Raw genomic sequence first — 15,225 nt, forward strand, 5'->3', positions numbered from 1 at the left:
TCCACTTCACGTTTCATCGGATATGCTTGTCGCGTTTGATTCCAATGGCAAGGATAAACTCTTATCGAGAATGCAGAAGTACGACTCGGTAGGCAGCCATGACAGCGATCAGCTCATTACCGAAGAAAGTATCTCGTCCTAACCTCGCTTCCCTATTTTACAAGACAATAAGAAGATCATTAAACTCGATGCGACTTTGAATTAAAAATTACGTTTCTCGAATCCTCGGATACCTTCCTCGGTGACAAAACCCATAACCTCGACCTACGAATCGCAGTGCCGCCCGTCGTGGCCGACAAGTCACTCCGGGGTCACGGTTAAACGGATACGCCGTCGAGGCATCGCGTCTCCAGACAATACGGACAGACCAAAACGCACTGTGACCACCCTGACGAGCACAGGAGGGACTAGAGGACCTAATAGTAACCGAAGCTGATGTCGTGCAACGGTGGTGCGCCACCCTGTGGCAGGGCGTAATCCCTGGCCAGCTGATCGAGGATGCCACCGCTCTGGCTACGCGGTTGTGGCTGGGAACGATGCTCCTGAACGGGAGCAGGACCAAATTGAGCTGGTCCCTGGTTGTACAATTGGGACGGAGGCGCTGGTTCCTCGGCTTGCTGGAGGATTTGGGTCTGTTTCGAGAGAGAGGGTTGAGGAGAGTGCGTCGCTGGGGTGAAAATGGGAGGTTTGGGGACCGTCGACTGTCTGGGCGCTACTTGCGGCGTGTAGACAGCTTGAGTGTGAGTTTGGGGTTGTGGCTGGTAGGGCAGTTGCTCGTATTGAGCTTGTTGCTGAAGGGGTGCTGGACGAGGCGCAGACGCGGGGCCTCGATGTGGCGCTGGTCTGGCTGCTGGTTGTTGGTACTCGTCTTGGTAGTTCTGCGCCTGCAGAGCCTCTCTGCTGGTGGTCTCGTCTACCAAAGTCGGAGGCGCGACTGTGATACCCTCGCCAGCGGGTTGGAAGCCGTATTGGTTCGCTCCGTACTCGACCACTCGTACTTTCCCGGTGTCGTCCACGAATCCGTATTTACCCTTCACCTCTCCGTTCGGTAGTTTCGTCTCGATCTTGAACGAGCCGTCCGCGCCCTCGAAACCGTACGTGTACGAGCCGTCCTCGTTGTGCCTGTTGATCTGCTTCAGGATGGCCACTGGGGTTGGTTTCGGGGTGGTGGGACCAGCTGACTGTCGGTTTGGCGCTGAGTCAGCGGCGTAGCTTCGAGGCGTCGGATGAGCTGGTCTTGGGGACTCGTAAGCCGGATATTCGTCGACGTAGTTGCCACCTGGTTGCTGGTATTGCTGACCTGATACTGCGAGTATGGCAGCCACCAATGGGAGTACCTGGGGGAAACAGCGAACAGTGTTATTGGCGTATTTGGTGGCTGTGGAGTGATAAAGCCGCGAACACGCCGCTGAATGTATACTTGAAATAGTTTCCAGTATTAATTTGTTTAATGTTTTCCTAACTGCGAATAATGGACGCGTGAGCGAGATGAATATACCGAGTGTTATTATGTCTCTGGCGCCATCGTTCTAAATCGTTGCTTTCTAATCGATTACGGGTACCTCGTAGGCAGCTCGTAAATATCATGACTGCGATCATTATAGCACCTATCATTTCCGTCGTCGCTTCCTGTTCTGGGACATTATACTTCGCGAGGAAACGCGGTTGCATAATTAAGTTTACGCGTAACTCGGTCGAACTTTACTTTTCGTCAGTCTAATCGTTACGATGTACATTTAAAAATGACGACTGTTTTACGAGATAATAGAAATAATTAAATAATTTCCTATATCATTTATACGACTCGTGAATCACGTAATTTGTGACCACACGGCGAAATTACGTTCACCGTCGTGAAGAATGTCGCGTGGTCTCCATCGTGCATAGAGTTATAAAGCCGCTGATCCGATAGCGGGACTTTGTAAACCGTAATTGTTCGCAGAAAGGTTCCGCGAGCAGTGATGCATGACCCTCCGAGTCGCCAGAACCTTAACCGCCAGACGTGACTTTATTACACCATCGTCGAGCAGATAACCGCATTCGAAGGATACCGGATTCTTGTCGACGCACGGTAAAAGTCTCGATGGCCGTTTGAGTTCGCGCCAGCCAGACGGCAGGCGGTGAACGCGTTGCGTTCGCTTCGTCCCGCGAGGACATACGCGTCAAAACGGCCCTCCTAAATTGTACGCGGCAATCGCGGAGTTCTACTACTTCCATCTGGGCGACGCACTTCCCGCAGTTCCGCCCGAACAGTTACGAACCAGAAACTCTTACTATCGCCCCGCATTCTGTGCAGCATAATTCTGCAGCACGTTCCTGGTCGCGGTATAACTCATTATATAATTCTCTCTCTTCGATCGAGTAGGAGGAAAATCGTGACTTTCATCATTTTTCGGGCCGCATGAAAAGTAACGAAGGCGCGTCGTTGGAATTGCGGTTAAATAACGCGACTGGACGCACTGTTCGTGACGATCTCGATCGTATAATTTCCTGTCGAACGTGAAACGAAAACAGACGAACGATTTTCACGCGCAGAACAGATCTGACCGCGCGGTTCTCTTTGTATCGATCTGATCGAAACAACGGCCCATTTTTCGATCCCTCTACGAGCTTCTATAATCGTACCCTACAGATTCGTGAAGCCTCTCCAGAGGCGATCATCGATCTGTTCTGTTCTCTCTAAACAGTCAAGGTCTAACGAGATCCAGTAATGCACAAGTCACAAGCACAGTTCTGTCACGATGAGAAACGATCACATCACACGCGAGGGCCGCGTTTCCGTCTGGAATAGCCGCGATCGATCATTCGGGGCGAGAACGAAAGCGACGAGGAACACGACGGCGCCGGTGATTTACAACGATCGCGAGTAGCCGCGTGATGGAAGAAAAGAAAAAAAAAAGAGACAAAGGAACGGAACAGCGGCGCGGAAACTCGCGAAACGGAATTTTTGGAACTCGACGCCGGTCAGATGGACGACGATGACGTTGACGACGTTGACGACGGCACCACGAAATACGTACCGTCGCGACGGTGTGCATTGTGTTCCAGGTGGTTGGTGTGTTAGTGTGTGTGAATGTAAGTAGGCAGCGAGGCTAGAGTACCAGCGGTTGCTCGGACTGAGGCCCTCATATACCTTACCGGGGTCCCCCGTTTCTACCCCCCTCTCGCCCTCTACACTCCTGTTAGTTCTGGGGGACTTTCACTATCTATTCGACTCCTGTACATACGGTCGCCTTGTCGCGTTACAGCACCTTATATCCCCTAAATGTTCCCCACCAGGCTGGCCCGGTTTCTTGGGAATCTGAAAAATCGTTCGTAAAAATCGATAGGCAAGATCGATGACTCTGACACTAAGCGTCATTGTTTCATCCATCGAACGATTACTCGTCTTCCCTCGTTCCTTTGCTTGTTCGTATCCGAGATCGAGCACGGATACTTCGAAATCGAGCACAGATTTTCGGTTCCCGTTCGCGGATCGTGACTCTTGATAAGGAAAGCAAAAGCGTGCACGATGGGAACGGTTCTCGTTGCGACACGCGTTTGTAATACACCCTCTTTTTTTTTCTCTCTCTTCTTCTCCAGCTGTTGCACGATTTCGCGCGAAATTGCCGAGGAGTCGATCGCGCAATCGATTAAGGTCTGCAATTATTCGGCGCGTTGTAACTGGGTAATGGGAGGATCGTAGAGTTTGGTTTTTCAACGAGAGAATGGATCCAATTTGTCCCCAGTGGCCTCTTGTATTACCCGTTGCAGTAACTCGTATACGGCACACGTCGCCCGGCAGGTTGTTCTGGTTTCTCGTCACTCTTGAAAATCATTCTTAAGTTCTCGATTGGACTACCGCGATCTAACGCCGGCCGATTTTTATTGTCCGGCTGGAACCTTTCACTGTATGCTTGATCCTTGCACGTTCGGTCACCATATGTGCCCCGCTGGTGTCGGTTTTATCCACTTCGACCGACATTTCTGTATTTTTTTTGAGGGGGGCAGTCGGATTTCAAACGTTTCTGTCGCCTCCTTTTTGGCGACGAGGCAAATTAATTAAACGCAGCGCTTGTCGCTTCAGAAGTCTATGGACTACACTGTACATACGTAGTTATGAAATTGGTTAACCTTTTATTCTCGTTGATCTTTGTGGAGGATTAGAAAAAGTAGTAACTGCTGGTTCGTGTATAAAAAACGTAGCCAATAGAAGAATACCAGCTAAACGAAATAGTTTGTTGGTTTCTTAAGCATTGCATCGAAGTAATATTAATTGTTGAAATACTTCTAAAAAGAATAATATTTTCTCCGTAGAGCAACAGAGAAGTTTGTCGATATTTATAAACAGATTGCAATGGTATTGCCATATCGCAATTTTTTTCTTAAGCAACTTTCTAAAATTCATGCACTGCTATCCGTGCATAATTGTAATTTATTATACATTTTGTTACAGCCAAGCTCCATTGCAGTTAAACAATTTATAACTGTTTTTGTTGACTGACATTAATACAATGTGATACGATGAAAAACAGAGTCCCGCATATGAAGTTGTTCAGCCACGAGTTTCTAAGGTGAAATTATTATGTAAAAGCAACGATGTAGATATCGAGGCCACGCTACAGAAATTATATATATACGTATATACGTTGAATGAAATAATCCGACAAATGCACTTTTACCACGAATACTGGTACCGAAATTTATTCACGTTTCCATCGTGCTCGATTTTTTTCGCGATATTCGGATGAAAAATATCTGACCACGTGCCATTTGAAATTTCCACTCTGGAATTTAATCTGCGCCACGTAGGTTCATTAATTTAATGAGTTTTACGATTCCGGTTGTACGCTGCGCTACCAATTTATACAGAAATATGTATAAACGAAAATAGAGAAGTAAGTGCATAAAATTATGGGAAAGTCGATGAATAAATACGAGATAACTTTGCTTTTATTGTAATTTATTTATAGCGAAAAATGTTGAGCTAAAAGCTTCATTAATTTGGACTTTGTTTAAAGTACTTTTCGTGATTAAGAACGAAATATAAGAACATGTACGAAAGAGTGTACAGTACAGGTAAACGCATGCTCTTTTGTCTCGTATTTACATACAGTTTGTTAGAGGCAATGATATATCCTTCGACTGTATAAAAAATCTAAAAGTTCAAGTGTCATTGCAGCACTACCGTTACGAACACTCTTGCTTGGTGTGTCACCTTAGAGTTAATTGATAACGATCTGTTTTGCAGTTTATTAATCGATGTCTCTAGAAACGTAACAGTATATCTAAACAGGATGACTTTACAATATCAAACAGTTATCTTCGTTAGAAATTTGTAGAAAAATAATTACATGCAAATTAACGTATGTATTTATAGTTTACAATATTAATAAAATGTAATGTGATTATTTCTAATGCGTCGATATGTTAAAAAATGTTGAGGTATAGCAATTTTAAAGTTTTAACATTTTTCACATAATATCGTTACAGTTACTTTTGGTCACGGTTTCACATTAGTGTCCTATCTGTTATTATTTACGATTGTTTTAGGAAATTCATTCGTTGCCCGAGAACGATAGATTCGCAACGATCTTTTATAATTTACGTAATCTACTAGATGATTATGGCATCGTAAACTTGACTAAAAATGGATAAGGAATAGCGTTTGATCGTAGACTAGTAACACGTTTATGGAGTAGAACTAGGCGGTATAAACCAGCCAGCACGCGCTTGATCTCTAATTATAGCACTGTCTGCAGCATTACTTTCGATCATGTAAGAATAATTGCAGCAATTAAGTAACGCTTATGTAATTAATTTGACAATACTAATGTGATCTTCTATGAAACGATCGATGCTGTCCCTTCCATCGTACGACAAGAAATTTGTCATTTAAAAACATTTCAACTGCAGACATCGTACACTATATACTTATCATTGAATATCAAGTAAATTTCAATCACGATTGCACGTCAATGAAATTTATTTCAATTGAAATTTCTCTTTGCGTTATAAAATTCTGACGATAACAAAGGATCGAGTGTACCTTTACAAAAATTTCAAGTACGAAAGTACCTTCGCAGTGCATTCAAGGCAGGTTATAATAATATCGTGCATGTTTTTCAAGAGTGCGATGGGATCGAGTAATAAATTACTGCCTCCTCGAATTCGAGTGAAAATGTGTGCGCGATGCGGATGGCGGGAAGGGAGAAAGGGAGCATCGGATGCCATCGAGTTTGCCACCTTGAAACTGACCGGGCGCAAGGCTGGATTCGGTAAAACGGAGGTTGGCCTTTGCGAATGAACCGTGTTCGGTGCGACGACGTACGTTTTCACTTGACTTTTGCGAAACGCGCGTCTACTGCCGTGGAATTAACGGTCGATCGGCGTTTCGTAACTTTCTATTGGCACGCCGCTCGTTAGATCCGCAGTTGATCGATATACATATGTATTTCGTTCACCAGACGACTCGCTTCCGTAATTTCCCTTGAACGTGTAATTTCCACCGATTACATTTCAATCTTTTACGTACACCTCGTGGGATTAATTCGTTGCTTGTTATTGCTGGAAAGTGGTAACGGTCGTTGGCTCGTAATTTATTGGGTCGATTAAGAATGAGCTACTTTGAACAACCAATAAGAGATACTGGAAATTGTAACGTTTCTCTGGATACAATTTTCTAATCTCGCACTTGATCTATTAATTGTTCAATTCGAAACTTAGGTTTTTAATTTATAATTTATAATGGGCGTTTATAAGTAAACATTTATTAAACTAAATAATTATTTGTCAGTGATAAAGAAATTTTATTCTATAGTATGTTTGGTTACAGAAGGGTTGAAATCAAAGTGTTGACTGTTAACTCAAGTCGCTTAACACCACAATTACGAAGTTATATTCGTAGAACCACGATCATCCCAACAATCAACCTTCCATTTCTCTAAATTGTCTTCTAATCGTCGTTCCTCAACAATGACCGACCTAAATCGCGATTCCCAGGAGATCCACCTACAACTCTCTCATATTAATTATAACAGCGCGTTATCGTATTGCGTAGGAGGCACAACGAGGGAGGCATAGATCGTCGGTGTCCATCTTCTCCCCACGTCTAATTGGATTGCGTGTTGAAGATTTCCGTCGACCGAGGCTCCGTAACGGTGCAAACGAAATGTTAACTGGAAGGCTACTTCCACTGTGCACCTCGCGATTAAGATTCATGATAATTATGGCCCGACAACGACCCAGATTAATCCTTCGCGCGGCTTCGTTTCACCGATGATCCGCGCTCTCAATGCCAGCCGGTGAAAGGCAGACCGGCCGGTCAATTTCGTGTGTCCATCGAGAAACAACCGAGTGTGTTCGCTCCCCTCAGCTGCCTTTGGTTCGCTGAATTGTGCCACGATTCGGAGCAAAAACGATGAGAGTGTTCGGTCTTCATCAGCCTTCGGAAAGTAAAAAACAGAAAAGAATTGATTGTCATGTTTATGACTGGTTCATATTATTATTAAGACATATCTTAATCCCTTTCCGCCAGACTCGATAGTGTCCTTACACGATTTTATTTTAGCATAGTTTAAAGAATTCCACCAATTACTTTTTTTAAACGATTGTTTAATTTGAAATCTTAGGAATTCTAATACTAGCTTCTTTTGTATGGCCATTTATTGTAGTCTGTATCAAAATGAAGAAGCTCGCCATATATTTTGCTGGTTTTAAAGTCTTCGAGAATCGGAGTTTTCATCCTTTTTTTACAAGAACTATTTTTGTAAGAGAATTTTGTCTTGTCAATCTTATAAATAGGAGTGGTTTCACGCGACTAATGAGTTACTTTGTTAATTGCACGAGTCTCACTTCTGGCGTCCATCTTGGATCCTGTGTTCGAACAACCATTGAAGTTTTTGTGCGGGGGACCTTCAAAATCAAGCCTAACACCGGAGGCTAGTGGTAATAGTGTGATTAATTTTTGTTACTGTTACAACACAGTCGTTGATATTAAGTCTAATTTTCGTCAATTTGAAGCTATTAAGTTGTATACACTGTTTGTGAAATGGACGAGGGGAAGGCTTGAAAATATGTAGGTCCTGATTTAATAGATTTAATGATACGATTACTACATTTCATAGCCTTGGTACGGGCCTGGCCAACACGCGGCCTGTCGCATTCTTTTGTGCAGCCCGCGAGGCAATTTTTATATCCTGAGCAACGTGAGATGTAATTCCGCAATCAGCTAACGTTTTGTGAAATGTGCGGCTCGCGAAAAATTAGGGTTGCAATTCCTCTAAATGATTCATAGAACAACTTCAATTGATCGTGATTGCCTTCAACAATTACAATAATTCATTCATTTCCATTAAGGAATTGCATTTTTATGAAAAAGGCAGCTCAGTAAGTAATTTTAAATAAATCATATTATTTATTCTATATTTCTATACACGTAACAATTCTGGTATTAACGCAAAAGGAAATTTATTAAAAATGACATTAAACGTTACGTTCGAGACTGTGCTGAATTATTTTACTCTCCAAGCAGCCATATGCAAGCGCGATTCAGAGCGGAAATATTGCGAGTGGTTTAGAGACTTCCGGTAGAATCCAAGAGAAAGACTTAGACTGTCTTAACTCGCAACGTGGAATGATATAACCCGTTGCAAGGTATGCAAGGTCATTCCGAACTGCAAACTCTCGCCTTTCATGTATCACTCTCATCGAGACCTATGCAGAATCGCGTCACGGTTTAACATTTAATTCAGTCACATCCTGCGTGGAATTAAATATTTTTCTCGTAACTCGGCAATTTTCACAAATAATTGAGCCGTTTGAGATAAATCTACGATATGCTGCTACTACACTCGAGTGCGTTGAAATTAACATACAAATGTACTTGAATAATTATGCGATGTCGATGAACTTTGCATCGTAATTACTGTCGTGATTATATTACTCAGTGAGGAAACATTTTTTTAAATATTTGCGTCAACTGTTTGCAATTGAAAGATTTACTGTAAAATCGTTGCTTCTAGCAGCATATTTATTCGAAATATTCAAAATTTGGATATGGAAATTATACCACCGGAAGCACTTTCTTCGCTTTCACAATCTGCTCTGCTCTGCTCGTTTCTTCTATGTATATTTTATTCCAACGATGAAAAAAGCATTCTATTGCACAATGGTGTTACACTTTTTAATTGTACCACGCACAGTGGCCGTGTCAGCGTTGTTTAACATTTCAAAGAAGTACCGGTGGAATTTTTTTCAACCGTTTCTAGTTGATCTTGTTTTCACTGGCATTCTTCTTAGCAGACAGCCTTCTCTAATTGACCGTAGTCCACTTTCTATTTCTATGTAACAATTCGAAACGTTGATAAATCTACGAGCGACTGACAACTTGGTCACGTCGCTCCGACCAAAATTGGAGGTATTATTTCATTGACGTGATCAAACGCTATTACACGAGGGGCTGAGAAATTCTCTAGTGTTTACTGCACCCTCATCAATAATAGATATTGGATATTGTTGGATGTATGTACAGAAAATTGGTAAAACTATAGAATTGCTCACATTATTTAAAATATAGCACAGAAAATAAATCATCATCAACGTGTATTTACGTATAATACATTAATATCGAAGGGGTGAAAATCGCCCTAAAAGTACCAAGTAAAACACTTGAATCATTACCATAAAAAATATCAATAATAGAGGAGTGATTAAGAATTCATGAATTTTGTAGTTTTTAAACTTAATATAAAAACGATCGATTTCGTTCAGAAAGCCAAGGAAGAAATTACCATTTGTTGGTTATACAATAAAATCACACACATAGCGAATTATGTCATCCGTTTGAAACACGTAGACGATGTAAACAAAACACGAACGCGATTAAGTGCATATAACCGAGATTCAAACGACTGTTCCAAGGATCTTCGAAGGCTTTGCACTCTTATGAAACGGGACGATAGCACGGGTCGTTCTCACGTGAATCCTCGCGGGTACCGACATGAGAAACGTCCATGAATGCGTCGTTCTATCTTCGCGGGCGAACAATCGTCGCTGGTGATTTACTGGAGGCCGTAGTATGTGAATTCTTAATCACGCGAATAATCCGGCGGCGATATCCTTTTAGGACAATGCGCGCGGTACACTTGTTTCCATTTCTCGGTCCCACGTCCCAAGTTTCACGGACATCCTCGACGCACGGCCGCTCGCGCGAACATATCCGTTCAATTAAATCGGGAGAGACGAGGAGCACGTGCGAAAATTCTGATTCGTATCGATTCAGTTGAATGAGGGGGAATTACTCGAAGTAGCTTCGATATTTCGAACCGATCGGTTAAGTGGTGTGTAATTGGAAGGAAACGATTTTTCTCTTATCAGGGACTGTTAATAAGCACGCTGTTTCGTGGAAGGCTATTAATTATATTGATTGTAGCGTCGAGATGAACGGAAGTGTGGGTGGATGGCTCGTTTCCATTTACATATCGTAAAACAATCGATGCTATCGAAGAAACTTTTTTTAATTGATTTAAGTGGCGCTGTTTTGACGATAGCAATTAAAAAACAATTAAATATCTTGCTGGAAAATTGATATACGCGAAGTAACGAAGAAATATTGTTTCAAGGATGCAGACACGTGTGCAACCAGTGGTACCAAGCTTAAAAATTTTCTGTCGATGTAAGTCTACGAATTTCACTATTATTTCATGGTCGACGAAGTTCCTCTCGTTTTGGAACGAGCGGTTTAATTAATGTAAAAAGATGAAAGTCGTGCACGCGTACGACACGGGCAAAGGAAAGCAAGTTCTAGCGATACCTGGCTCGACGGATAGTCGCACCACGCCTTGCATCAGAATGCCTTGAGAGTGAACGCGGAATCGCGAGACTGCGTGCGAGCGTATCGATGGAACACGCACCACCGTGCAGGAAATCAGTCGCACTGGTCAAGCTTTTAGTCTTTATCTAAATCTCTATCGAATGGCGAGCTATTTTTTATTCCATTTCTGCTGTTCCACTCCTCTTTTTTCTTCTTTTTAGTATTCACTCAACGACATCCATGTCGTGTTCGATACTTTTCAACAGGATTTACTTGTAGATAGTCTCGCGTTTCAGCTGTATAACGGCGCAAAGAATGTCTCTTTTTCATCGTTGGTTTTCTTATCGCTTTATTACGTAAGCTGTGTCATGGTAGGATATTAGGAAAAGCCGGTTATGGTCGAAATGCATCATATAGACGCGATTAGACATTATAATTTATCGAAGTTTAGAACAAAGTGCTGGAAATGATATGTTTTTGACGTTAAGAGAAAGATCAGGTTGTAGTATAACAATATTTTATTTTTGTCTATTCAAATCAATTAAGAAGGCTTCGAGTGTTTGATTTATTTTATTATTCTACCTTAGAATCTTAAAGAATCGTGTGAAAGTCTGGAACGCAATGCAAAAACTGGGGTTGTAGTTGGATAAGAGTGAAATTCGCTACAAGGCAAGGTAACAAATAGCGTGACTACAGAAGAAGCTCTGAAACACTAAACCTTAGAATCAAACGCCTCGACTCTCCACTCAAGTTTACAATAGCGTACACAAAAGCGAAGCACTCTACAAAACTGAATTGAAAACCTCGAGCAAAACGTGCGTACGATAGAATTCAAGTCCAGATCATTCGTTAGATAACAGACGAAATACCCCACAAGAATCCGCGATAACACGACCAATTAAAGAAACTGTTACACGAAACAAGATTAAGGCGCTTTCCATTTCTCCTTACGCAACACCCCCACGCACAGAGTGGGCGCGTGCCCGCTGCGGTTCAAGTAAAACTAGTTCGATTTTAAACAGAGCCAGGTTTCACGGATCTCCGTTAATCGCGAACAGTTTAACGATCTCACGGATATCTCAGGAACAATGTCCAACGTTCGTCGTGGGAGATCGAACCAGATATACCCATCGACCGATGATATTTGCTACGCGAACCGCAGCCCAGAAAAATTGCCACGCTGGGCGGGTATTCAAATTCGAAATAAAGAATAGAACGCTGAGAGCAGAGTTGATGGAAGTTGGGTAAAGGGCACCGGGAATAGGCCTCCACGGGGCCGATCTCGAAGTAGATCGCGAGGCGGGGGCACGTGTATTGTGAAAGGTGGGCTTGGGCGGTGGTCCGTGGCAATCTCCACGTATCAGCTACGTGTAACGTGCAAGTTCGCGCGAGACACCTCGGTATCGGGGTAAAAATCGTCGCAGCAGGATGTCGATCGAATGGTTTCTGTTATACCCACACGCCAGCGTCGCTGCAATAATCCCCATTGTCCGTCTCGATGCCAGTCCGCTCTTGCGAGGCACGATAAGCGCGTATACAGAGTGGGCCCTATCATCGAGAGCATTTTTGCGGATCGGATTCTTGGAGGTCTAGAGCTCCATTACCACCTCCGTGTCGTTTACAACGTTACCAACGGAACATGGAATCAGATCGTAGCGCTCGATACTGAGAGTGGTAAATTCAAAAATTGCGATGGAGAAGTGGTGAACGATTTAAGAACGAGGATGGAGAATGCATTGTATGCAGAGTTTGTGGTAGATTTTATGTATTTTAGTGATGCGATGTAGGTGTAGGATCTATTTTATCCGACTAACCATAATTTTGTTCTTATAGTAATATTGTGTATATGTATGTCACTTGTGGTAGTTGATAATTTATTGAGTTTCGAGTTTATCTTATTTGTTATTGGATATTGGGTTGCTAGAGTTGTCCGTAGATACTATTTCACATGTGAAGAAGGTTTTTAACCTTTCTTTAATGTTATCGATTCTACTCGAACTTAAGAGGAAGTAGGATTTAAAACTTATACATCAGATTTGAATTACATTAAGAAATAACAAAATAGCGGCGGTACTTTCACGTGCGTTTGGAAAATGTCGATAAGAATGCATGCTGATACGTCGCAACGAAGATGTTGCTCGTTTTCTCGGCTGAACAAAAGTCTGCTCCTGAATAATTGCCGCGTGGCACGTTTTTCGAAAGTCCGATTGGCGCGCGGCAGCCGAGCGTTAGAACGCGCGCGGATTCAGATGTTCTGGAGAAACTTCGAAAGCACTTTGCCGGGCACGGAAGGAAAAGAAAGTTGGACAGCCTCGAATTTCATGTCCGAACGGTGTTCTTTGAAATTTCATAACCCCCGCATAACGACCACGTGGATTATAGATCGACGTCGATTATGGAAGCGCGTTGCTGCAATCGCGGGCAGCAAAGCTCGCGATACGAAGCGTCGTTTGGCAAGATCGTTTGACGAGCCCTATTTCTAAAGGCGGTGAAACTGCTCGCCCACGGCTACGTCGATTATCGGACAGAAAATACTGAAAAATTAACCAGTAAACGTCTTTCGTTGCTATTGCTAGGACAGAAGTGGATCGAGAGAGCTGACAAGTGACTTGAACTTATTCCAACCAGTAAATGTGACCCTAAATTATCTTTATGCGAGATGAAACAGTTGGAAAATTCATTAAACTTATACTTAGAAAAGCAGAAAAGTATTTAACTCATAAAAATACAAAAATATTTCATATTTTGCATTGAGTGCAACGAGATTAGCATCAATGGGCTTCTTGGAAGGCGATATACGTTCCTTGTTATGCTAAATTGAAACATAAATATACCGCTTCGAATTTTTTCACGTTTATCTCTCTCGTGTCTGAATTTTGTTACGATCTTCTTTTTGTACCGCGAATTCACGTCTCCGTTCGAACGCCTCGCAATGGTGGTGCGCGCAGAGTAGTCCTCCTTGATTCTTGAACAGTGACAGGAAGTAAAAATCGGCTCGCTGCAGGAGAGGTTCACCTACAGGTGCTCCGGATAATTACACGATGATGTCTCGAAGAGCGTGGATGAAATTCCTGGGCGTGGCGGCAGCCTTCTTTGCCGGCACAAAAGACTTCCTTGGCGTTGGCATGCGCCGCTGCCATTTTACTCTCTCGAAGACTTGTAGCGTGTACGCGCGCGCGTGCAAGGTCGGTCGTTTGGAAATACTGGTAACGTTACCGAAACTGGTTCGTTTTTTCCGGTTCGAGAGACAATGAGCAATGGAATCAGGTTGTTGAAGGCGTACTTTGCTTTTTTCTTTCGGTCTTCTTTTTCGTTTTTTAATGGAAAGTTCGGACGTTTTGCTTGGAATTTTGGGTACACACGCAGGCGGTTATTTTAAACAGAGAAAACGTTTCTTGGCAAACCGTGTTACAGTTTGAATTATGAATCATTGGGAAAGTGCGGTTGTACGCTGCCGCTCGAAAGTGCTTGGTTACTCTTCCTTTTCAGAGGTGATCTAATTTTATTGTAAAATTTCAGATTGGATAGATTGCAATGACTTAATCTTTTGGCACTATTGTTGTTGTATACGGTTGATGTTTGTGTAAAGAAATAAAATTAATTTTTGGTAGTTAAGAATTTGAAAGAATAACGAAGTTAGTAGCCTCTGTTCAGAAACGTTTTCAAAAGAAAATTCTTTTAGATTTTAGACTAATATTACTTTGAAAATTTTTTAAAAGAAGGTATTATTCTATCTGTGTAAGGTACGACTGTATTTGTAAATTCCGTCTTGTTAATAGTAAAATATTTTGAAGACTAAAAATAATAAGGAACATTTCTTCTGAAGAATAAAAATTTGTTTTCTATGGTCTACAATTAGCTTTATTATCGCGTCATTAGGGACACCCTTTTGTACGCCCACGACGTAATGTGTCTGTTACAGGAATTAGTTACATACGTACATAAAACCTACACACCATTGTATTCAAATCAGAAAGCATGCAAAATTTAAATAAAATAACAATTACATCATTTTTCTTCTAATGTCTCAGAACATGGCCTTCCATTACTTAATGTACCCATTCTAACGATCAAAATTAATTAGAATAACTATTTACAATACGAACAAAATGTATTTTCAAAACTATATTTTTTAGATCTCATATGCTTATGGCAAAAATGCAAGAGCAGGGTTAAGACAAAAAGTAACCCGTTTCAATAATCTTTTTGGAAAGGAACAAAATTGAAATAAACCAAAAGGTGCGTAAAAAATTCTCAAACATTCGTACAATTACACATTCATAAATCCCATAACCAGTAACCGACAATAAAAGGATGTTTTCCATTGAAACAGCATTTTTCCACGAAAACTTTATTACTCGATACACACAAGCTACCATAAAACAATAGGGACGATACATGAAATGGTCAATATGTATAGGCATGATATATTA

The 15,225-nt window shown here is 42.0% G+C and overlaps 1 protein-coding gene across 1 annotated transcript; it reads right to left on the reverse strand.

Annotated features, from left to right (window-relative positions):
• Positions 1 to 242: 242 nt before the first annotated feature.
• On the reverse strand, positions 243 to 3,169 carry Cpr97ea (cuticular protein 97Ea). Its single transcript, XM_076896395.1, has 2 exons — positions 3,021 to 3,169; positions 243 to 1,337 (listed from the first exon to the last, which is right to left on the reverse strand). Exons 1-2 carry the CDS (start codon positions 3,036 to 3,038, stop codon positions 417 to 419), a joined length of 939 nt encoding a protein of 312 aa, XP_076752510.1. The 5' UTR covers positions 3,039 to 3,169; the 3' UTR covers positions 243 to 416.
• Between the last annotated feature and the right edge of the window lie 12,056 nt (positions 3,170 to 15,225).

Source organism: Xylocopa sonorina, chromosome 6, assembly GCF_050948175.1.
Source record: "Xylocopa sonorina isolate GNS202 chromosome 6, iyXylSono1_principal, whole genome shotgun sequence".
NCBI lineage: Eukaryota > Metazoa > Arthropoda > Insecta > Hymenoptera > Apidae > Xylocopa > Xylocopa sonorina.